The 24070-nt window shown below is 42.4% G+C and overlaps 1 protein-coding gene across 1 annotated transcript in view; it reads left to right on the top strand.

Annotated features, from left to right (window-relative positions):
* Positions 1–10524, top strand: part of ENTPD7 (ectonucleoside triphosphate diphosphohydrolase 7) — a 154198-nt gene extending 143674 nt beyond the window's left edge. Inside the window, exon 13 of the mRNA XM_085606314.1 lies at positions 5524–10524. Coding sequence (XP_085462440.1) covers positions 5524–5755 — 232 coding nt within the window. The 3' untranslated portion in view covers positions 5756–10524. The remainder of the gene's footprint in view (positions 1–5523) is intronic.
* The last annotated feature ends 13546 nt before the right edge of the window (positions 10525–24070 follow it).

Here is a 24070-nt window from a genome sequence, read left to right as displayed (position 1 = left end):
GCCATACCGGCTCGCCTCCGCTTCGTCCAGCTTAAGATACTCCACCGGGTTTACATGACGGGGCCAATGCTTCTGCGTATGGGCTATGCTGAGGATGGGTTGTGTAGGCGTGGGTGTGGTGCTTTGGCGACTTTTTTGCATATTTTGTGGGAATGCCCGAAGGTGGAGCGATTCTGGCGTGGTGTGCATGAGGTCCTGCGAGTGGTTACGCATGTCGCGCTGCTGCCTGAAGCGAGGAGATGCCTGCTAAATGTGTGGGAACCAACTGACTACTCGGTTCCGCAGACGCGATGGGTGACTCTGGGATATATGATAGCCAAGCGTGACATTGCTCAACTGTGGGGATCCCAGAGGCCCCCGGCGGTGTCGGCTTGGAAAGAACACATGGATTGGTGCATGTTCCGAGAAAAGGTGGTGTATGTGGCGAGGGGTAAGCCTGGGGCATGGGTGAAGGTATGGGGCCCCTGGAACGCATACCGCGGGGGTATCTGCGCGCCACCATTGCTGCCTGCGGCCTCACCAGCCCCGTCCCCTTAATTGACTCCTTTCCTAGCCCCGAGCATGGAATTCCCCCAGTCCTCGATCTGTTCCCCTTCCCCTCTTTAGACTCCTGTGGATGGCTGGGGTCCCCCATTCGGGGAGCACGTGCTGTTACTGTCGATTGCAGGTTGCCTTGCGGGTGTGGTTTTTGTGTTGTTTGTGTAAAATGAAACCGTATTGTGGGGTCAGAGTGATGTGGCCCACGACCCTGATACCCCCTGATTTTGCTCCTCTGCAACGCCAAGTGTTTTTGTATGTGTGTCATATGCTCCTGTCATTCTAGCGGCCGGCCGGGAGGTTGTAGGCCCATACCTGTATATTCTTGAGATTGCAATAAACGGTTTCAAAAAAAAAAAAAAAAAGTTGGATGGTGTAAAGAATGCTGTTAAAGGCCCGGAGTCCTGCAACAATAGGGTCTGGTGGTATGCCGACCTAAGATCTAGAGTTGAGAACACCAAAGCAGCTTCCGATGTAGCTGAACATTCCTTAATGTTTGGTAGTGGGTGACTGTCCACTAATAGGTTTGCATGTAATGCTCTCAGGTCTATACTAGGGACTTCATTATGATATCTGTCGGACTGCAGCCGTCGGCCTATCGGTTGTGGTCCAACCAACATCTGCTGTTGCAGTCCAACCGCCGCATTAGGATGCGCAGTGGTCCGAGGCAGGGCAGATGGACTGACCAAGAGTTCCCGTCCGACTGTCGGTCATAATGTAATTCCCTACAATAAGGGCGGTGCCTGCTCAGGCACTGCCACAGGGATTACGATGTCCCTTTCAGACAGCCTTTCAATGGCGGTCTGACCGTTCATTTCTACCCAAACACACCCTTTTTTAGCAACATTTGGATAATTAGAGAGTGGGGGGGGAAACATAACTTTCTAACCTAAACCATGCAATTTGCATGCAGCTCTTTGACAGTACATAGCTCACTGTGCTTTATTAGGATAGTAATTTATAATCTGAAAGTAACAAAAGGATCTCTGTGACAAAAGCAGTAATCCACGGAGCTATCCACATAAAATACAGTACACTGATAGGCATATTAACCTGCTGTGCTACTTTATGATGAGTCTAAACTGACACAACATATATCTTATTCCAGCAGGAAGATGAATCACTTGAGTTATCTTGACATTGTTATTCTTGCTTGAAAACTGCTGGACATACAATGAACTCTACCACGGTTTCTTTTAAACCCATAAAATATTTCGAAACCCTGCACCCTCTGAACTCGCCGCCCAGTGTGGTGATACCAGTGGCACTGCCTAAACCCGGCCCTGAAAATCACTATCCTTCTCAAAGACCAAGCTCTAATGAACAAATAATTATCACAAATAGAATCCTTCGGTTGTGTGCACATCACAGACGTTCAGGACAAATCATCACTCCACACAGTACTTGTTACAATATTTTGGTGTAAACACCAAAATGTTTAGGTGGAAAATGAGAGGTGACCACATCAGTAGTCTTTTCATGCATAGGAAGTCATTCCTTGAAATGTGGTTAAATCAGCCCTGAGCCTCACCTCAAAAGGGGGAGTTTTGTAGGTGCAGAAAGGACCTGAAGATGGCAGTGTTATGACTTGCTCTACTACCAGTGTACAGCTAGGTAAGCCCACTAGATCCTAAATCTGTCCCGAAATGCACACCAAATCACAATCCCCTCTCGCCCATTGTCCCGTCTGATGTCTAAGACTGTGTTCTCGAGCTACCTTTGTATCAGGGCTTCAATATTCCAGGCGTCAAGGCCTATGTATTCGACCTGTTTGGGATCTTGAAAGCCTAAACATTTGTAATCCCTGTTCTGACTTTGGCACAGCCAAACTACTAAAATGCTTATAGATTGCCTATCTTGCTCCCTTCATGGCACACTATCATAGCCCTCTCAAGCAGTAGAATTGTGGCAAGCAGAATGTTGTGCAACCCTCCAGTAAATCATTGTTTTATATTGCAGTTTAATTGGCGTATCAGTGTATCTGTGTGGATGAAATGCTGGTCAAAGTGAATGCATCACTTTTCTTCAGTATATGTTTTGACCAATTTCTTCCACAAACACAATTTCGGAGATGGAAAAATGTTAGGCTTCCAAATTAACACAATGCGTGGGTTAATGTTGAGATATATTTGTTGTGGGATTTTATATTGTTAGCGGATCTAGATAAAGAGCCCCTCGAGTTAGAAATTGTATAAGACATGAGCCCATTTCATTGATCCTTATAGATCTGTTTCAGAAACTGGCTTTGAAATATTTTACGTAGGATTATTTCTAGTCCACAGTACTTACTTTGATCTATTGGCCTTCACTTTCTGTTACTGTCTTACTAGAAATGATTTCCCTTAAAATAACGATCTAGTCGATTTACTGTAGAGTATTTATTGAATTTGCATAGCATGCTGTTTTTGTCTTTTTTTATTTCCATTATCCTAGACCAACTGATATTCAAAACTTTGAATATCTGTCTGCACTTTGGCTTGTTCATTGTATAGTAAATTTTCTCAGTTTGATGAAGCATGTTGTTGGAAACCAAATCGGCTAGGATGTTTCTCTTTATTGAACAGTTTCATATGGCACATCTGTACCACAGGGATTTTAAAGTGTTTTACATAGAACTTATTTGCGATTACGGTTAACCTCAAACAGGAGTAGCACTGAGCAAAGTATAATCCAAACTAGATCAGAAGTGTGTATCAAATACCTTGGCAAAGGGCCTCAACATGGCCAATAAGCAGACCACTCTGCTCGGTAGCTCCTACATATTGCTCAGGACTGCAAAACTTTGAGGCCAAATTACAGGATAGTTGAGGCTTGTGAATTGAAGTTGCTTGTTGTCATGAGCCCGGATTCTTGAGCGGACTTGACTCCACTAATTGATCTATTCTGCCAAACGAATGAACAGGTTCACCTCAGAATAAAGAGAATGATTAAATGAAAAGTCCAACAAACGTTGAACTCATGTGTCCAAAGCTTTGCCGGGATTACTGCCTGCCTCCTGGGTACCACTTTAACCTACGGTTCTAAAGCAATCTTTCTTGTAGCATTGCACTCCTTGCATAAGTCCATTCCTGGTGAGCAGTAGAGTGAATGCCTGTATATAACAATGAATCATTAGCTGCAGTATGGCAATCCTGTGTTTCAAATGGAATCCCTTTGGCTTTGCAAGTATTATTTGCCGAATCTGGGCCTTTGGGCTGCAAATCTGGAGTCCAGATGAGCTGAAAATTGTTCTTGTGATTCCAAAAGTATGAGGAAGAGGAATCTCATTTATAACAAGCACTGGCAAATTAAATAGGTCTCGCCTTTGCCAATGCCCTCTGAGAACCTCTTCAGAATGGCCAAAATGGAACAAAAGTCCCCCTCAAAAATGCAATGATGTGTCATTTTATAGACGCATGCACATACACAGACATTGCAGCATCATTGCGCCTTTTTAACTTTTTTTTTTTTTTGGGCCATACTGCACAGTATCATGCAATGTGTGTTTACAAAATGATGCAGGTGCCTTTTTAAAATTGTATTTACGGTTTTGAGATGAATGACAATGAGGCACGTAGGGTTGGGGGTGGAGAATTTGCTGCCTTGTCCTCCCAAAAATATAAATATATATATTTTTTTAAGAAATAGGTGGTGGGGGAGCATCGGAGCCTCTGGGGGTTGGGAAAAGCAGCACCCAAGGGAAATCAGCATGAGAGACGGGGAAGAATCACATGAATGAGAAAGCAATATCAACACAGCATGAGGGAGGAAAGGAGTTTTGCAGGGGTGTGCTTAAGTAAAAAGAAAAAAAGAGTTCTCTAAATATGAGCAGTGAAAGGATAGAATCCAGCCAAAGAGAGAGATGGTAAAGATGCTATGGTCCAAGGGAGGGCCAAACACAAGATGGATAAGCTAGGATAAGGAAAGCCACTGAATAGAAGCAAGTAAATTAATGTCAGTAAAGCCAACCAGTACGAAGCAATGGGCGGGCTGTAAGCCCCTTTGCTTTTAGTATGCCCACAATAGGTCTTATGCAACCAAGTCTTTAGGCATGACCTGAACAAATAACTTAAGGAGGGATTTTAGAACAATAATCAAAAATATCAGATCACTATAGTGTGCTTTCATGTCTCACACTTGTAAATTCCGGGGGACGTATCAAGAAATGGAGGGGGGGGGGCAGGGTAGAGAGAGTAAAGGTAAGGAGGTTATGGCACAGGGAGAGTACGAGCTGGAAAGAAATGGCAACCAACCCTAAGTTAAATGATAATGTTTTTAAGTTAATTTGTGTAACCATGCATGAGTTTTTGGAATGAGCAAAGCAGAAGGGGTCTGTCTCATTAGAAAATTGATCATTGCAGCATACAGACGACAGAGTGTAGGGTAGCAAATGCAATATAAATCAGAATTTCTATCTGCTGTGTTTCATTTAACTAGATAAGAGATTTGTTAACTTTTCAGAAACAAAGAACATTTAAGCATCCATTGGGCTCTTCATTTTTTTAATTTTTTTTTTATTAAACTGTTATTGCTGTTTTTATTAAACATAAAGAGCACGCTAACTTCTTCGGTGCCCCTGAGACAGGGTAATCCTGCAGTGTGGCCTACTTTTATGCATGGTCAGACTCGTGCATAATGAAATGAGAGCGATACTAAATTAAGTGGTAGCTACACAGCGAGGGGAAGGTGGTGGAAGGTGCTGCCACGTAAGTCTCGCTTAAGGAATTCTGAGCACGTCTGCAGTAATGTGGGACTCTGGACACACCGTTTAGAGGAGGGGAAATGAGCAATGAGTCTATTGATTGAATCCGGGCAAATGTTTATTTTTGGGGGAGAATGGCAGATTGATTTTTATTTATATGGCTGTTTAAGTGTATTTTTTGCTTTTTCAACACTTTTCTCCTCCAAAATGTAATGTTTATATATCTGTTAGTTTGTTTCTTCAGCTGTGGATTTGTTTGTTTTGTTTTGTTTCTCTCTCTAATCCGCCACTTACCTGTTTTCTAGGGATATTCACCAAGACAGCCTGCGCCCTGCCCACGTGAGCTCGCTGCGCTTTGCCTTCGTTTACAACCACTATCTCTTTTTTGCCTGCATCTTGGTGGTCCTCTTGTCCATAGTACTGTACACGCTGCGACTGCGCCGCATCCACCGAAGGCAAGCTCGATCTGCTGCAATGGATCTGCTGTGGATGCAGGAGGCCACGCCTCTGGACCCAGAGCAAGGGCTTTTGAAGTAAAAGTGATCCACAGATTTACCTGATAATTTAACATTCCAGTAATGCAGGAAATTGTTCCCCCGAAACGCGTCACCATGTTTCTTTTTCCCACTGACTTATTATGCTGTAGAAATTCCTGCATGGTATTTTTCAGAGGGATTGGGGAAATAGTTTTCTTTAAGAGGAACAAAAGAAAAGTGACAGATGATAATTCTGGAAAAACTGAAATGTACAGTTTGACTGTCTTTGTGCTGTTTCACACAAAATCACTAGAGCTCCAGATCTAGTTTTAAGTAAGTATTCCGCAAACTTCCTGCCACCTCCACATAATATTTAAATAATGCGGCCATCCCCACCAGTTCCAGAAGTCAGGAGTCCAGCAGATTTTTGGACTCTTGACTGGAGAGATGGTGTCTGAATTCTTATGGAGGAGTCTTAATTCAAAAACTGCATGTATGGGCTGATAAACTGTTGACTATCTAGAAAAAAATATATATTTGGGTATCTGCGAAGGTAGCAGGATAAGCCTTTATTTTAGGAATATAACTGTTGCTTTCATTGCCAAGGAAGGCACTGCTTGTGAAATGTGCAAGCCAGTGTGCTGCTTAAATTACACTTACTGTAGTCAGACGAGCATGTATGTCCTTCCTGCCGTGTGTGCCCCCCTTTGAGTGTCACGCAATACCTTTGTAAAACTGCAGCTGACAGTATTGTATCAATCCATTGAGTTAGTGCGATTGGCTGATCTTGCCTTTCTAATTATTCATGACTGCACTCTTAGACTTTTGAGAGTGAGCCTCTTAATGTTCTCGTTTTGCAATCAATTAAATCCACACTTTTATTAATTGGAAGAATTTTAGACTTGGAGGTGTTAGATAATGTGTCTTACACAACATCCAATCTCGGACATGTTCACCTTTTTGGCAGCCTAAACATTGTTTGCAGATCCCGAAACATTGTTACAAATGAAATCCAGCAAGTGAGGAAACTAAGCACCTGATTGCTCCAGTATGAACTAAATACACCTGTACTCATTTGTAAGCAGAGCCGTGATCAGCACCCTCAATGTTATTGTCTTCCTGTGCTAGAAAAGAAGTTACTGCCGATTCCAATTTGTATGTGTGGGCAACGCCATACATCCCGTCCCACTGGTGCAGCATCTCTCTTGCCCTCTTACTCAACGAGTCGAGATGGAAGGGCCTCTGCTGATCAGATTTGTTACATGTTTGATCCAATCTAGAGTTCCTTGCCCAGGTTCCAGTCTTCCTCGAGAGTGTAGTGGTAGTTCTGCATCTGGCCCACAGAGACTGCCTCAGTTTAAGGATCATATTTATGTCTTATTACCCCCAAAGTCATACATATGAACCTTAAATGGTTTCACAACTGGTGCGTGCAAACTATTTTGGCTAGAATGTCAAATAGTTAATTTCTGGAATTTCGTATCCCAGTTTTTTCAATAGTTGATTACTCAGAATATCTCTATCCATAACATCTGATTCCTCCATGGCCAATAGTGTCATTGTGGACATGACATGAGTGCTCTTTCAGATTCATTTTAGAGATTGCCGTCAAACTGCTTTCATTAGATTCAGGCAGAAGGCACCAAGACTCAAAAGGCAACACCGCGACCTCTGCTGATTAACTTAAATCCAGTGTCCCCTTCATCTGTGGAGTCCTCAAAGCAGAACTCCTTTTGTCTGTATTCTACTTTGATCAGTATTTTTAGTCCATCACTAAAACTGTTGCCCTGACCACCTGTGTCCCCAGAAGTATGGTCCAGTCTCCTCTCTTCCGTGCCTGCGTGCCCCCTCACTGCCTTCATTATCTCGCCAGATCACTTAGTTGAGAAGTTCATGGACAATACAAAACTCCTCCTAAAAATACTAAGACACCTACTGCATCTCTAAACACAATCCAAACATTTCTGTCTTGACAGTACATCACAATTCCTAATAAATGTCCAAGAGACCATGGTGCAGGGCTAGGTCAATCTGTCTTCATATTCTTCAGGGACTTGTGCCTTTGAGTCTGTGTTAATCCTAGGTGCAGTTACCTGACTAATCATTGGCCGCTGGCACTGGAATCACATCTCCCCTGCTTTTTCCCAACTTTATTGGCGCCCTATCAAACCGGTAAATTCACAAGACCCGTAAACCAACATATTTCTCGGGCAAACTAACCCATTCAAACCGAATCCCCTAAATCCCCACCCACCACAGTCATACTCGGTCTTTCTGTAAGAACAGACTGATAGGCAGATTTGGTACTTAGATATTTTATATTTTCCGAGAACACAGGATCTTCCACCCACTTCTCTCAACTGCTGAACTTGAAGGGTTGGTCCCTGAAGGTTTGGCACACAGCACCAGTGACAACATTGCAGATGGGGGAATACCCAAAGGAATTGGATTCGGTGCTATGCCTGGGTACTAATGTACAATATCAGTCAATTGAGGTAAATGAAGAATAATCTTAAAATGCCAAATTGAATTTTAAAATAGAAAAACATAAAAGCAAATTGTTCTCTCTAGGGACCAACAGAAACACTCCGATTTACTCTTCCTTTTATTTTCAAAAGTAATATCCGATTACAACAGATACATTTATACCCATTGCACAAGACTTTAGTTGCTCGTTTCTGTTTTACAGTGACCAAACCAGCGTCCACACTGTGTCAGCCCACTTAAAAATTGTCAGGACGCTGCTAGTTAAGGAACTAAGGGTTAGGCCTTCCTGGGGCTAGTGCTGTGGCTGCTTGGTCATAGCATGTGTGGCTTTGTGGCATTTTCCAATGCCGCATATGAGGTGGTGCTGTTCTCACAGATTAGGATTGAAGGTAGGGCGTAGCATAAAGCTGTTACCCCCCCTTAAGGGCATTTTATATGTTTGGTGTGAAATATAAACTATATGTCTGTGTTTATCACTTCATTCGTTTTATGTAATTATTTCACATCGCGCTTTAACTTAGAAAATACTGGTCAGTTTTTCAATCTCATGTGTTCTTTTTACAATTTTTGCCTGTGCTGTGGGTTATATATGAACTGGCAGTCTTGTAACAAAAAAACAAAAAAAAAATGAAGGAGGTGATGAAAAATGCTTTAGCGCTGGCAGCTTTTTTTGTTGACCAGTGGATTTGCGGACCAAGAGAACCTGTGGACAACCACCAGGGGTCTGGAATAAACTTGGCCCTGAAGTCCAGTTTTGAGAAGTAAATTATAGTTCCTGAAGTCGCAAAACCTGGACGTAGCCAGTGTTATTTTGTGGTCGCTGCGATCATGTGTACTACGTATGTACATGTTTTCCACCAGGAATGGTTTGTCCCATGACATTATGTACATTTTATATCGTCCAGGTGACTGTGCTAAGTAAGCTGCAGCACGTGACTGCAGCCTCCTGCAATCTTGTATTTATTTGTATGACTTGCGGCATGCCTTGGAGGCATCCGGCATCAGAAGAAGTTATTCCGGTGCTGTTGTGGCAGGACTGAGCACCTAAACGTGGAATCTTTTACTGTGCGGGACTACTTTACTGACCCTTTGCGTGCAGCAAGATTCCCCGTTCAATCTAACGCAAATAATTTGTGACATTTGCTACGTAGGAGGAGCCATCACGTAGAGGGAACTGAAGTAGCTTCACTAGGAATGTTAAGCAATGATACTTTTTAGGTTGAATTAAGAAAGCTGTTCTCTTTAACTATCGGCCATCCAGTGCACAAGTATGAACTGCAGGTAGGAAGGAAGTTTAAGATTTTTGTTTCAGAAGTTTGAACACTAGCAGTCAGTAAAATTCACTTGGACACTATTCCCTGCACTACTGCGCTCTGCAGGACCCATTGTCACCCAGCATTATAGAGGAGGGTTTCCTCAAACCTTTCATGGCGGGCCCTATTCAGGGGCGTGGCTTCATGGGGGGATTGGGGTGTTACACCTCTCTAATTTATTTTCCGATAAATAGTCGGGTACAAGTGCTTTCAGTAGGGTATAGTGAGGTGTCTGTCGGATTTCACCAGGATTTTTTGCAGACAAAAACCACACACACACACACACGCACTCTCTCCCTCTCCGTTTTGAAACTCCTCAAAAATGTTGGTTATTTTACAGATCATTGTGTTGTCTCACTTAGTACTCCTACCAATCCTCATTCCTCTCCCTTTCCACCTTGCTGCTTCTATTTTTAACATTCCTGAGTTGAAAACGATTCTCTGTTGATTCATTTTCTCATCCGGTGACGCCATAATAACCTTCCAAACACACACCGGCTCGGGTCCGTCCCTATTTTAGAAACCATGATCTAAAGGGAGCTCAGTTGAAGTTTAACGTGCAAGGAGCAGTTAGAAAGTCTTTCTGGTTGCCACAGTAACAGTATTCTGAGATCACCTAGGGCTATCTCTTTCCCCTGCGTAAAACGGTGCTAGTCGCACTAAGTTAGAAGAGTAAACGTAAGTGGAGATTTAATATTAGTTCGTGTTTGGAGACGCCTGTAATAAGAAATTCTATTCACTGCTCACCAGTGACCAAAGTACTTAATGGCTCACAATACACATTACTTGTTGTGAAGGCATTGCCAGATCTTGAAGCTGTGAACTGTTTGTTTTTAAAAACTTGAATCTAAAATCCAGTTAACTGTGATGGAATACAGTATTTTTCTCAGAACTTGGGTAAAGCTAATTCTGTTGCTCTGAGAGTGGCACTTTTCTATTTGCAGAGCACTGTCTTTGTCTCCCAGCTGTCATTTGAACCAGTGTTGGTGTTTTTTAAATGTAAAGAGAAAAATAAACTATTTGAAAGAAATGTCTTGTGTATTATTTATACATTTGATTTTTAGTGTTAGGGATGTGCTCTCTATAAACTGTTCAAGGTGCCTGACGAGTCCTAAGATTTCAAATATGGAAGTCACCTTATTGATTGGTATCAGTAACACTGAATAGCATTGTCTCTTTATTTGGGTATCTTGGAAAATAAATCTTACACTCTGATTAGTTGTGAAAACAACCTCTTCATTTGCATGTTTGTCAAAGTTTGCTACAGTTAAAAGATCCTGGTTACAATGTGAAACCTAAATAGTTCGAACACAAGGTTACGTACTTAGGGCAGGGTTGGGTTGAGACTGGATTACAGGATCGAGGTCCTGCCGGTATGTATTGGAACATGTAACTGAGACAATACTAAATAGAAGAAAGGGCATTATCTAAATGTACACATTGTCACACAAGGAAAGTGATTTTCACATAACCACAGTTGTTTTTCGTCTAGTCCTGGTGCATGAACTATACAAGAATCCACCTGAATGTCTCACGACCGGTTCAGATCTAAAGAAAGAATATTGTCCAAGAAAAATTTCAGAAAGATAATCTCCCTTTTGAGTTTCATGGACAGATGTTAGGCACTTCCTTTTGAGAAAAGTGGATCAGTTCCAGCATTCTCCAGGACCACAGTAGTTCATCCATTGTGGGGAAGTGCAGTGATGATAAATGCAGCACTTGAAGGCCTGACCATGCTTCTCATGTGCTGCCAATTTCTGCACTCCGTTGTGAGATTTAAAATATAGGAGTGTTTAGGTCGAGCCGCTGCTCTGCAGGGCATGCTGTATTGTGGTAGGGACTTGAAGCTCCGCCCACAATTTTCATTGGCTTGTGTCATTGTCCACTGTAAACTGTGGCTGTTCATTGCTCAAAAGGCTTAGTAGTTCCTCCTTAGTACTGCCTTGTCTCATTTTGTAACCTCCCATGACAACATCCCCTGTTACGTGTGTTGTTGCTCGGGAGGCTTTAATTACAGCCTGCAAGCACTATTTTCTCGAATAGCTTAATCCTGCCTGCTATTGCAGGCAGGCCACACTCTCTCCTAATGCTTTTTTATTTTTAAAGCACACATTTGCAATGCAGTAGGTCTCGCATTTGCGAGAGTTTAAGCTATTGGCATTGTAGATTACCATGCCTTTAATTTATCGGTTTTAAAAACAACGCACAGATAAAATGCATTATCATTTACAATGCCAATAGCTCAAACTCTCAAATGCGGGACCTATTACATTGCAAATGCTTGTTGTATCAGCTAAAGGGATTTTTCCCGTTTGACAATTTCACACATCAGAATTCTTACACTATAGGTTTTATCTTAGCTCATCATGTTTTTGGTTGAGTTTGTGCTGTCTCTACCTGCACCCTTTCTTCATCTGCCTTATGGTGCGCCTTACAGACTTTACATTAGGCTAATCCAGAATGCCTCTGGGGCTTTCCCTGTGGGACCGTACTCTGATTCCTCTGCAAGGCCTCCTTTTCATCCTTGCCTCACCTCTGTTGTCTTCTGGGGCAATTTACCAGGTTACACCGAAAGGGATCTGTTTATGGGCCTTATTAGAGGTGGCCTGAAGAGCATATTTCCAACCCTCGTTCATTCTACTCTTGTAGGCTTTTTACAGTTAGCTCTGCCTGAGTGATGCCTGGGACCTTTTACTGAGATTATGCCAAAGGTGACCTCTATGCTCTCTCCAGAGGTGACCAAAGGTGTCCTATTCCTGCCACACCTAGGGTCTCCTTGCAGACTTTCACCAGCCTGACTACAGCTCTTTTACCAAGCTAGCATCTGACGTGTGCCCTGAAGACTTAAAACAGTACCATAACCTGAGTAAACCATTTCAGACTTTTGTTTCCACCCATGTCTGTCTGGCCCTTTTGGGGGTTGTATCACAAGACTACGACTACAGGATGTCCATTTGGGTAATTTATTGTTGTGCCAAACGAGTGCCCCTTAATTTTTGAAGAACAGTGACATCACTATTTCTGGCCTCTGAATTCATAAAACTAGGAGATATAACTGACAGATCCTCAATTCTGCAGTGTGATGAGCAAAAAAGTTATTCATTATTGTTCACTTTGACTTCATCATTATGTTGAAATAGAGAAACACGTAACTTGTGTTTTTTAGTCCTCACCGGTCAGCATAGATTTTACACCACTTCATCACGCTTTAGAATGTAATAATCGAAGGACAACTACCCTGCATGTCCACCAACTGTACTCTTTTTATTGTTCGGTAAAAATACTTATTTACCATTTAACATAAAGCTGCTTTCTGGATTATGGATAGTGTTCGTTTAGTCACCAAAAACTGTAATTGTATGAGGTGGTTATAATTCAAATCTGGATGCTTTTAACATTTTCCAACCAAAGAGAGTATACGAGCAGCCAATATTGAGCTGCATGTCTGTCTCCCATAAGCCTAATTTCTGTAATTAACTGTTTCATATGCATTCCTTTGTAGACTTCTTCTAACCATCAATTGAACTGAAGACTATCTACTTAACCATCCCTCTAGTTTAAGCAGCCAAAAGCATCACATGGAATATAATGCATAAACCGTCACAGTCCACCCTTACATGAAATCAGTGTACCAAAGATGATCAGAACTGTGTTTATATCTTCTGACGGTAGTGACTTTAAAATAATGTGACCAACACTGTTTTTTTATTTGAAGAATTCCATGAATGGTTTACCCAGTTCTTCCCGTCCACGTTGAGACCCATTTCCAAAGAAATTATCCAAAACTTCTTTCCTTTATTTAGGAGTCTTATTTTTTTTGAATTAGTAAAGAATTTGTTTAAAGTTAGTATTTACAGGTACATGCGGCTGTGTTGGCAGTCTATAGGAGGTGGCCTGAGCAGGGTGAATATGCATCCTAGTTTGGCCTTGTAGAGCACCCATCCATGGATTACCTGTTGATAAAACAACCTGTAGGCAAAGTGGTCCTTAGTCAATCATACATGATAGCCAACTATTATTCACAGAAGCAAAGAGCAACATATACACTCCTTTCAAGGGAAGGACAGTGAATATAGCATTGTTCTCTATGGAGAGACAAGCACTGTTGGAAGCTGGCTTTGTATTTACAATACCAAAATGAGGTATAGTGTGCACTGAGTCCAGTGGAACCCCAAAGGTAGGCAGAGGTCAAAGTAGATAGCACCTTACTCTCTATTTGTGGTAGTATGAACGAGCAGTAAGGCTTTATCAGAGGGTCGTGTTAAGCATTTGTTGTACACACTCAGGCAGCAAATGATGTCACATACTCAAAAAAAAACTCCGACCAATTTGTTTTTATAAAAAATATTATTTAGTTATTTTATTTCTAGAGCCAAGCCTGGTGCAGGTAAGTGAAATAAATGCTGTGCAAAATCTTTTTTTTTTTTTTCTTTTTTGTCCTCATCTCACCTATAAACTGTTTGCAGGGCATAACTGGTCGGTTTAATGATGGGGCGCCCTCCGACCACCTGCACTTGTTTAGGTTATCCAACCAATCCCCTTATATCGTCCGGGATTTAGGTGTTAATCATAGGACCATGGTTTTTATCGACCCTTAACATCGGCAACCGGGGATCAGCAGAGTCTCAATTCCTGACCCATACGTATAAAGGGTGCCCACAATGTAGGGGGGCCAGAGCTGGTGCTCAAAGATTCTAATCGGGCCATAGCAAGTGCGGATTTTAACCAGTCCTCGATTTTCGGAGGGAGGGGGTCCTTCCATCTTAGACAGATCTCCCTTCGGGCCAACAAAATCAGACATAGTAACAGCCCTCTATCGGATTGAGCCATACTGGCAGTGGACACCTGATCATTAGCAAAGAAAATCAGAGAGCCGTTCAACAGAATGTCAGTTCCAAAGGACATACATAGATATCTGCACACCCCTTCCCAGTATGATCCTAATTTGGGACAATTAAAAAAGATATGTATGTCATTGGCTTTAGGGAGCAAGCACCTGGGACACCTTGGTTCAGGGTTGGGGGCGAATTTCGAGATCTTCTCCGGAGTATAGTAGATTCGGTTGGTGACAAAAAAATGATTTTTCTTCAGACTAGCTGATTTGGTGTATTTATAAAGCAGGGTCACGGAGGGTTCCAAAAGGTTCCCGATATCGGCTTCAAATGGAGAATTGTTCCAAGCTGACACCTGTTGGGGAATACCGACATCATCCGCGTTAATCAGTAGCCTATACCATATGGAGATCTCCTTTTTCCGATGCTGAATGTTTTTTAATGCAGCTTCAACCTCTCCATTTCCCCTTAAATTCTCCTTTTCTGTTTCAAACCAGGATTTTAGTTGGATAAACTTAAATCTTGAAAACCCCATACCAATTCTTGCTTTCAATACCTCCCAAGGATGAATGCCATTTTCATCCCCCAACTCAGACCAGATCTCAACCCCAGCTCTTTTAATTGGAAGGGCCAAACTATCCTGGAGGCAAGGGGGTGTCCCCGGGGAGTCCCGAATTGGTGCCTGATCGGAGTAGTAGCCTATCCCACATCTAGAGCGAATAAAATACCAGACCTCCAAAGCATTTTTGATCACCTTCAGCCTTACTCGCTACTGTGCAAAATCTTATGCAGTGTTTTACAGTTGAATGTAGGTTCAAATGCAGTTGCTTGTATTACAGGTAAATCAACAGTTCAGGATTTGTAGTTACTTTACAGATTACTGTGTACATTACTTTTCAGACTACTTTTGCTAATCAGTGTGATATGCCTAGATATCACACTGAGACATCTCCTAGACAAAAGATAACATTCACTTTTTGTACATATGCGGTTTTTCAATGTTCCATACAAACCAACTCCACACTTAGAACAATTTTTACCGAACAGACCATGTATTCCTATGGAGAAAAACTAAGTTAACGGTTTGCGGGTAAGTACTTATTTGTGGGAGTTGGTATTCTGGATTAAGAACCAGGGTAACTCCAGGGTCGCGGAGGCACTCTCAGAACACCCTCAGCGCCACTAGGGCAGCCGGGTGCGGAGTGCTGAGGCCCAATGTTATCCAATGGGGGATAGGGGGCCTCCGGTTGGTGGCTGCTCATGAGCAGGCCACAGGGTTGTGGGAGCAAAGCTCCTGGTGTTAGGCTTGGTGCAAAGGGGGATCCGAGTGAACATACAAGGTGCACTCACAGTCGCACAGGGGCGGCTGGGTGTAGGGTGCTGTTTTGACGTCGGGTGCCCGGTCTCTTCAATGGGAGTTGCCGGTTTGGGATTTTGGCTGCAGGCTCGGTCTAGGAGGAACCAACAGCTGGGCAGGTAATTTGGAGGGCTTGGGGACGTAGGTGCACCTCGGGTTCTCTTCTCCGGGGTGGCTGGATGCAGGGGTGTCTTTTGAGGTCGGATTTCACCTTACTGGGTCACTTGTGGTTGGGGGGGGGGGGGGGGAGGTGCCATGCAGAGGTTGCAGGCATCGTTGGAGAGTGCTGGAGGGGTCAACCCATGGTGGACTCAGACTCTGGAGTACTGGGGGAACCTCGCTGGGACTGGTGGGCCACTAACTCCGGCCGTAGGCGACAGGTTTCAGTGGTGGTTCCAGGCATCCGGTTTCTTTGTCCTCAGCAGCCTCGGAGTCTGTCTTGGGAGTTTCTTTTGAACAGAGCTGCTGTTCCCCGGAGATCCGGTCTTTGTTGAAGGCAGTCAGTCCTCCCAGGGGTTCTGGAGGTGGCTGGCTGCAGGACAATGTGACTTTTGGTGGCAGGCTCTCTGGAAACTGCAGACGGGCCGGTGGGGCTGGGGCCAAGTCCTTTCTTCTCTGCAGTCTCCTCTGCTGGATGTCTTTTTTCGTCCTTCTTAGGTTGCAGGAATCTGTCTTTTTGGTTCAGAGCTACCCCCCTAAATACTGTATTTAGGGGGCGTTTTACCTTAGGGTGACTACACCCTTGGTGGGCACAAGCCCTAATCCTGATTGGAGAGTGCCTGCCATCTGCAGGATGGCGGGCACTGAAAAATGGCAGGCACTGAAGAGTGGGCTTCACCTTGCTTTCCCCACCTGAGGGGTGGGGTTGGCAGAGGTGGGCACACCGTCTGGGCTGTTCAAATTTTCCCACCTGTCTGCCTGCCGAAAAGGAGGGGAGACAGGAAGAGGAGAGGCTGGGGGTTGCATTACAAAGGCAGAAGAGCCTTCAAAGCTCCCCACCACAGATGGCTCTTCCTGGCCTGGGGGAGGTGTGACCACCTCCACCCAGGAAAGGCTCTAATTCTGTGCTCAGGGAGTGAAGGAACCCACCCCAGGGGTCCAGAAACCTGTCTTGTGATGGCAGGCGGGTGTGTACCAGTCAGGGAACCCACCAGAGGCTGGTCGTCTTTCAGGGGGCCTCTCGAAGATGGCGTCTGAGTGCATTTTTCATTAAATCCCACACTGGCATCAGTGTGGATTTAATTTGCTGAGAAGTTTGATATCAAACGTCCCAGTTTTCAGTAAAGCCATTATGGTGCTGTGGAGTGTGTAATGACAAACTCCCAGCACCATATACTCTTAAAGGCATTACTACACTTACAATGTCTAAGAATTGTTCTAGACACTGTAGGGGTACAGGGCTCATGCACCTTTACTCTCACCACTGGTATAGTGCACCCAGCTAGAGGGGTGGCTGACCTGTCCCAGGGCAGTCGGTTGTAGGCACGGCACACAGGGATGTGTGCCATGTTAACTCTTCACTTTGTTGTGCACCAAAACACGCAGTCTGCAAAGGCAAATAGAGAGAGAGAGAGAGTGTGTGTGTTAAGGTACAGGGCCTCTAAGGGTGGCACAATAAGTTCTGCAACCCTTGGAGGCCATCCCTGGCCACAGTGCCCTTAGTACCTTTTACAAGGGACTGACAAGTGGCCAGAGAGGTGCCAATTGGGGGTACAAGGTGCAGATTTGGGAAAAGAACACAAGCCCTGGCAACCTGATTGGCAGGGACTCAGGGTACATCAAGTCAAAGTACATCAGTAGTCTGGCAAAAAGTGGTGGTGAGAGGGGGTGGTTACTGCAACAGAAACCTAGGCCATACATCCAAAAATCTTGCAAACGATTGCACTGCACGTCACAAATTCATTCCATGCCTCCGCTCAGGCTGTTATTCAGTATTCATTGATACTAGAAAATTGTATGTTAGCACGCACATCAATCCGTGTGCATTTGACAGTAGAGGTAGTGTACCTTTTGAATAAGGAATACATGCCCATGTGGAATGTCCCAGTCATTAAAGCCAGTATGTAAGGCTTAAACATGTCTAAACCCTTCTGTGAACCTATTGAGCCCAGGAATGTCAGATAAGTTTAAAAAAACAAAAAAAAAACACAAGTCGTTCTTTTCAGAACCCAGTTCAAGATGATTTGATTGTGCTCAGAACATGAACAAGATGCAGACCATTAGGAAGGTAACATTCGTAGATCGAGTATTACTGCAGATATTTCCAACATTTCCATGTTTGCAGGTTTTTTTAAAGTTTTTTTTTTTTACTGTGCGATGAAAACCCAAAATACAACTTGGCAAACGTCCAGTCAGCTCAGAAGGAATAGCAAGGTCTCAGGGTTTAGGGGCTTCAGGGACCAGGAGTTTAATGTCTTCTGCTCACATCTAAAACCAGGTGCATTAATAAGGACGACTTATCTAAACCAGGTGCATTAATAAGGACGACTTATCGGTCTCTGGCAGCTGCCACGCTTTAGAATAGCCTGCCCAGCCGTTTACACCAGGCCCATGTTTTGAAGCAGGTCATGTTGAGATTAAGACCCCCGTCTCTCTTGAGCCACTGCGGGGCAGTGCCCTGGGAACTGACTGTAGCCTTGATATGTGTATATTTCCTTATGTACCTAGCGGCCGGCCCGGGTGGTTGTAGGCCCATACTTGTAACCGAATTACTGTTCAATAAAAACTTTTTCAAAAAAAAAAAAAAAAAAAAGACCCCCGTCTCATAACTATAATGTAAGCATTACCACCACTCCTAAAGTCTCAAAACTCCCAAATTGCTTTATATTCATTGACCGTCTTAATTTATGATTTCTGATGCCAGTGCGCCTAAAAGCAGTTTAGTTCTGTAGCATAGAATCTACATAAACCCTTCTAAAAACCGAACCCTCACAACAACGGAAGTCAGTCATAGGCTGTTTATTGTCATTAGTGGTAATTTGCACTTAAACCCTTCAAATGGTTGAATAAATGAATCGCATATCCAGGTTATCACTGATGGTAAAATACAAGGCCATTTATGGGGGGAAATTATTACCTAGCCCTATTTATGGACATCCAGAGCCATGTTACTAAAAAAAATAGCAAAATAAGGCAGTTTTGTGCGGGTGGAGAATTCCTACTTTTAAAATGAATTTGGTTCCCTGCTGCCTGTATTTTAGGCCTTGCCGGTGCATAAACCAAGTAATAAAATTGAAAGTGTACGTGTACTCTTAGAGAGGGGGGGGGGGGGCTCCGGCTACAAGCATCAATGAATCAATGTCATGCAACCTACTTAAAACACCCAATCGAATAGGCACAGATGTACAAAAGTATGCACTAGTGAGTTCCTGAGTAATGTTTTGCAGTAGAAAGGTTGCTGAGAAAAATCTGGACCTAAAGCTTTCTGCATCTCATTGGTAACAAATGTCATTATGGAAATTTTGATCAAATTATCAAACGTGAAACTGGAGCAAACTATCCAGTGCCATTAACACCTACTGTTTGGAACCTGAACTTCACTCCGCGGCTGAGACGCAAAGCTTTATGGCGTTTCAGAGTGATATATTAAAATCTATCATGCACTACAAAATGGAATGTAGGCTAACAAGCAGAAAAAATATTTTTTTAAATTACGAATTAGACAGTGTAGGCTGCAGGGCAAAGTGAGGATAGGAGCAACTAGGTATTGGACAGCACTAGAAAATACTGCTACACAAAGCATGTGGACAGGGCAAATGCTATCTGTGTTAGAAAGAATACTGCTAACATTAAAGCCAGGAAATGAGAGCTAAAAATGCAGCTGATCGAACGAACAGTGGAAACTTTGGATAGAATCCAATAGAGGTCGCAAATATATTGGGGCAGAGAATTACTGATGAAAAATATATTCTGTTATTGTAAGAAATTAAGTTGTTGATCAGTGCAGAAGCGAACTATGACAGAGGAGGCTGTGGCACAAAGTTGACCCCAAGAAGGTTTCTTAATGCCGTTGTCAGATAACAGCTGTGTTTGTTACCCAGCTCAATGGTATTCCTTTTATTAGCCGTGGAAGGATTAAGCACTGAGTGTACCTGGCCGAATTTGAACACATAAGCATGGGGTCAAACACTGCAGTGGACACATTAGCCCACTGAGCCATCAGAGCGTGAAATGTTCTGTACCTGACCCAAGACAACGAAAATCTGGGAACAATTCTTAAATGATAAAGCTACATTGACACGTTCAAGCTTACTTAGCAACTACAAAGGCATTAAAAGGGATCCCAGATAAAAATGTATACCCTGCACATTCTCTGGAAACCAGGGTAATCGCTCATCTGTTGCTGGCATTCCCAACTACGTGGATTGATGCAAGAGGTTATGGGAGCTGCTAGCCATGGAAAATAAACAAAATACTTCCGGGATCACTGGGCAAGTTCGCAACAATGTGGCCTACTCTGGTTAGACATGAGCCCTCATTTTACGGACTGACAAAAGGAGAAGGGTGTAAAGACTAATAACACGGGATTATGATGTTGAAAGTTCTTGAGCAATTCTCTGGCTGGAAACATAGGGTCTATGGAGATGGTCTTTGCAAGCAAAACCAAAGCGAAGGCTATAGCTCAATTGCAAGTCGGATGGGGAAGGGAGTGACTAGAGGCAGAAGTGGCAGAAATTAGGCAAGTAAGATAGTAGCATACTGTTAAGCAGAACAGTACTGCATGTTGTTAAAAAACTAATAGAATATTGAAACGTAAATCTTTCAGCGATCACCACCCATAGTGTATCTGAGGTTTCTAGTAAGAACTTAGACAAGTATGGCAAAGCCATTTTAAGTGTTTTAAGGGCCCTGGTTACAGATAAATTAAGGGGCTCCTTTTCAACAATGACTCCCCATTTAAAAGTGCCACGGATAGGGTTATGACATTTATGGCACCCGGTAAAATCTGATACTTCGGGATGCAGGATTTACCATGGGCAATAAATGCCACTTATTACAAGTTCTCCTTTCAAAAATAGGGAATTGCACAGCAATTCCGGTGTTTTGTGCACTAAATTCTGCGTATACTGGTATTTACTGACCATTCTTTCCCAGTGTAGTCCACTCCTGACTCGAAATTCCGTTATATGGGCTGTAACAGCAGTTACCCCACATACCAAATTTCAACGCCCCACTTGTAATGGGGGCCTGGATGCATCCAATGTTAGAAATGGAATAGCTCTATGACCCTCATACTGCTGAGCTTCACAATGCAGGTTTTGCAATTTAGTAGTACAGTAAATAACAGTTGTGCTTATTTTATACTAAACTGTGAGTTCATGTTAGAATTCTTTATACATCATCAGACATGTTTTAGTAAAGATTACTCTGGGTAAAGAAAACCTAAAAACAACCTTCAATGGAAAGTTTTAGTAATGGACCTGCATCCCTCACACCCTCCCATCCTACTGAATAAAAATATTTAAAAACTCTAATTAGGCAGCAGTTGAGGTTATCTGGCAGGCATGGCAGTACAGCGTACACGAATCAGGAAGGCTTGTGATGAGCCTCTAAGCAGGGGGCTTAACAGAGTGGGGCCCTGGGCAGTTTGTGTTATTGAGTATCGGTCTAGCACTATTTTCCCATCGGGAAAATAAGCAGCAATTTTCATGTTTTAAATCTGCTGGGTGTCGTGTTGGTCTTTTCCGGCTGATTCACAAAGCATTTTTTTGCACCCAAATTAAGTTTAGGTGCGCAAAACGAATCCCCCAAAAACTTTCAAAAATTAGAATCCTGATTCTGTGACTTGGGTTGGCGGAATTCATTCTTGAGGTGCCTTTACATAGGTGTTCATTCTTCCATTGTTGCATAATTGCTGCATTTACGTTTAGGGGCGGGATTCTTGGTAGTAGTGAGAGTGTTTCTGGGATGTGCACTAGATTAAAAAACTCGCATATTTATGTAAATTTTCAGCAGTGGGCTTTCTGACACCAGCCAGGTTATGTACCTGTTTTGAGTCACAAACTGGATTTTAAATCTGTATAGGGACCTCAAGTAACGCCCATTTTAGGTTTTAATTCCGCTTGAAGGTGTGCCCGCATTTTCAAAATTGTGAAAATCATATGCAATGCAATTTAGGAATGATCTTTTACAATGAAGAGGATATGGTCTGGGACATCCCTCTGACCTGTTTTTAGAAGACAATGCAACAAATAGAGGAAGTGTATACTGTTGGCCTCACTTCTGCTGCACTCAACTTTGCTGACAATTATGAGAACTGAAATGGAAATACACTGAAAAAAGCTCACAAGAAGGAGCCCAGCAGAAAAGACTGCAAGAGGAGTCCTGTAATTGTATTCTGTGGATTTTTCCAGTAATTTCATTCTGAAACATGTGCTAGACTTATAGGGCCTGATTCACAAAGGCAACTTACATTTTTGAGTAAGTTTACTCTTTGGAGTATTCACATACTTCCGGTGTATGTTACTACCAAAAAACAAAATGAGTCCAGCATTAACCATGGCTTACTTGTCTTGCAACACCCTCCAATAGAAAATTATGGAGGGAGAGACTTAAAATGAAACCTCATAGGAAATAATGTCTAATTGAATGTAATTATTTAAAGAGTTATACATTTAGCTTGTTTTAAACATATATAAAATAATACATTTATTATTTAATGATAACATTTAAATAATCTGTTTAATTATAAAATATATAACAATAATAAAAATACATGAACTGTAATTCTTCTATACATCACTTTCAATAATTATTAATGCACATTCATTTTTTTTTTCTGGGGTGAAGTTTGTTTTTTAATTTAAACTTCTGAAAGATAATTTGAATTTAGTTTAATACATTTCCATTCAAGTTTATATTCAACATCATTTAGTGTAGCATTTATGTAATTTAGTTCTACATTTAAAGTAGACATGTACAATGAATTTACATGAATAGTTAACAAATATATTAATATATTTAAAAATACATAGACTTATAGTAACTACCACTCTGTTTGTAAATACTGTAAAGTGGTAAAACGTACTAAAAAGTTAACTTAATCAAAAGTGTAAGTTACCATTGTGATTCAGGCCCATACTCTTTTGGGCCACTGGGATCCAAAGGTCCTTTTATAAACAGTAGTGAGACCAAGTTTGCTTTAAATTATGAGGGATGTAGCAGGGCTTAAACAACGTGTTAATGAAATCAATGATCGAAGAGGCGAGTGCCTTACTATATGTTGCAGTGTTTTTCATTGCAATTAGGTCGCTATAGCAGTGATTCAAGTTGGCAATAAAGCTTAAAATCTCGTCTAGTCATGATGCTAAATTGAAAGGGCCTCTTACTGTTTTACAGTAAACTTGTAAACTTCGTCCATAAGTAGATCTGTAGATTCATGCACTGTTTTTGTCGTTCTATTGTTTGTTTTAGGGTCACCATGTTATGAAAACGTTCTCAATAATTGTTTTGTTGACTGCTAGCAAACTTTTTTTTTTTTATATAGTGGTTATCTTTCCTGTAAGATCCAATTTCGCTTCAGTTTGTTCAGTGTGGTTACTGTAACAAACTCGTTCTAATTGCTTTCCAGTTCCCTAATGGTTGTCCGCATAGGTTTTAAAAAAAATCGTTTTAAGGGTTTTTGTTTCGGTTTTTTTCTGATACATATTCTTTAAGGTATTTGGTCGTAGTGCTAAATATTGCTTTCAGGGATGCACACACTGAAATACATTGTGGCAATATCTTAAGTTATTTTTCAGGACATGTTGAGTACGTTCTTTCTAACTATCTGCAACCAAACCAATCGAGAATGGTCTCCAGATGCTATGAGGCAGAATCTTTGTAGACCCTTCCACTCTTGCAGCATACACACCCCAACAATAAACTGAGCCTGCAAAAATATTTGGCTGTCTTGATTGCTGAGGTGAAGGGAAAATATCGGGTTGGTATACAAAGGATACAACTACTACAAAACGCCAAAGGAAACCTAACACCTGCCCAGTGAAAACACACCGAGAAGCCTGAGCAATAACCCATTTGCTTCATCACCATTATGGAAGCAAAGGGCGCCATAATCTGCGGTCCTCTCAATGAAACCCGCTGAATTATGTAAAAGACCAGAAGCCTGGCAACATTTGGGAGTGCCAGTGCCGAAGGACAGGACCAAACCAAGGAAAAAACATGGGGCCGCCAGCAAGTTAAACATTGCCGACATTTTATGGAAGTCATCTGAAGATGGTGTCTGACCGCAGCAGCATAAATTGGCTTAGGTGAATTCGGGCAGTGAAGGCAAGCTCTGGAAAGTAGGGTCGTACATTTTAGCATGCCACTACTCACTTTTACTTATAAGAGGAAAAAAATCCTGAGCCAACATAACATTAAAACTGAATATTTTCAGGGATGTGACA

This window comes from Triturus cristatus, chromosome 1_2 (assembly GCF_964204655.1).
Source record: "Triturus cristatus chromosome 1_2, aTriCri1.1, whole genome shotgun sequence".
NCBI classification, from domain to species: domain Eukaryota; kingdom Metazoa; phylum Chordata; class Amphibia; order Caudata; family Salamandridae; genus Triturus; species Triturus cristatus.
This window is presented reverse-complemented; position numbering and strand designations above follow the sequence as displayed.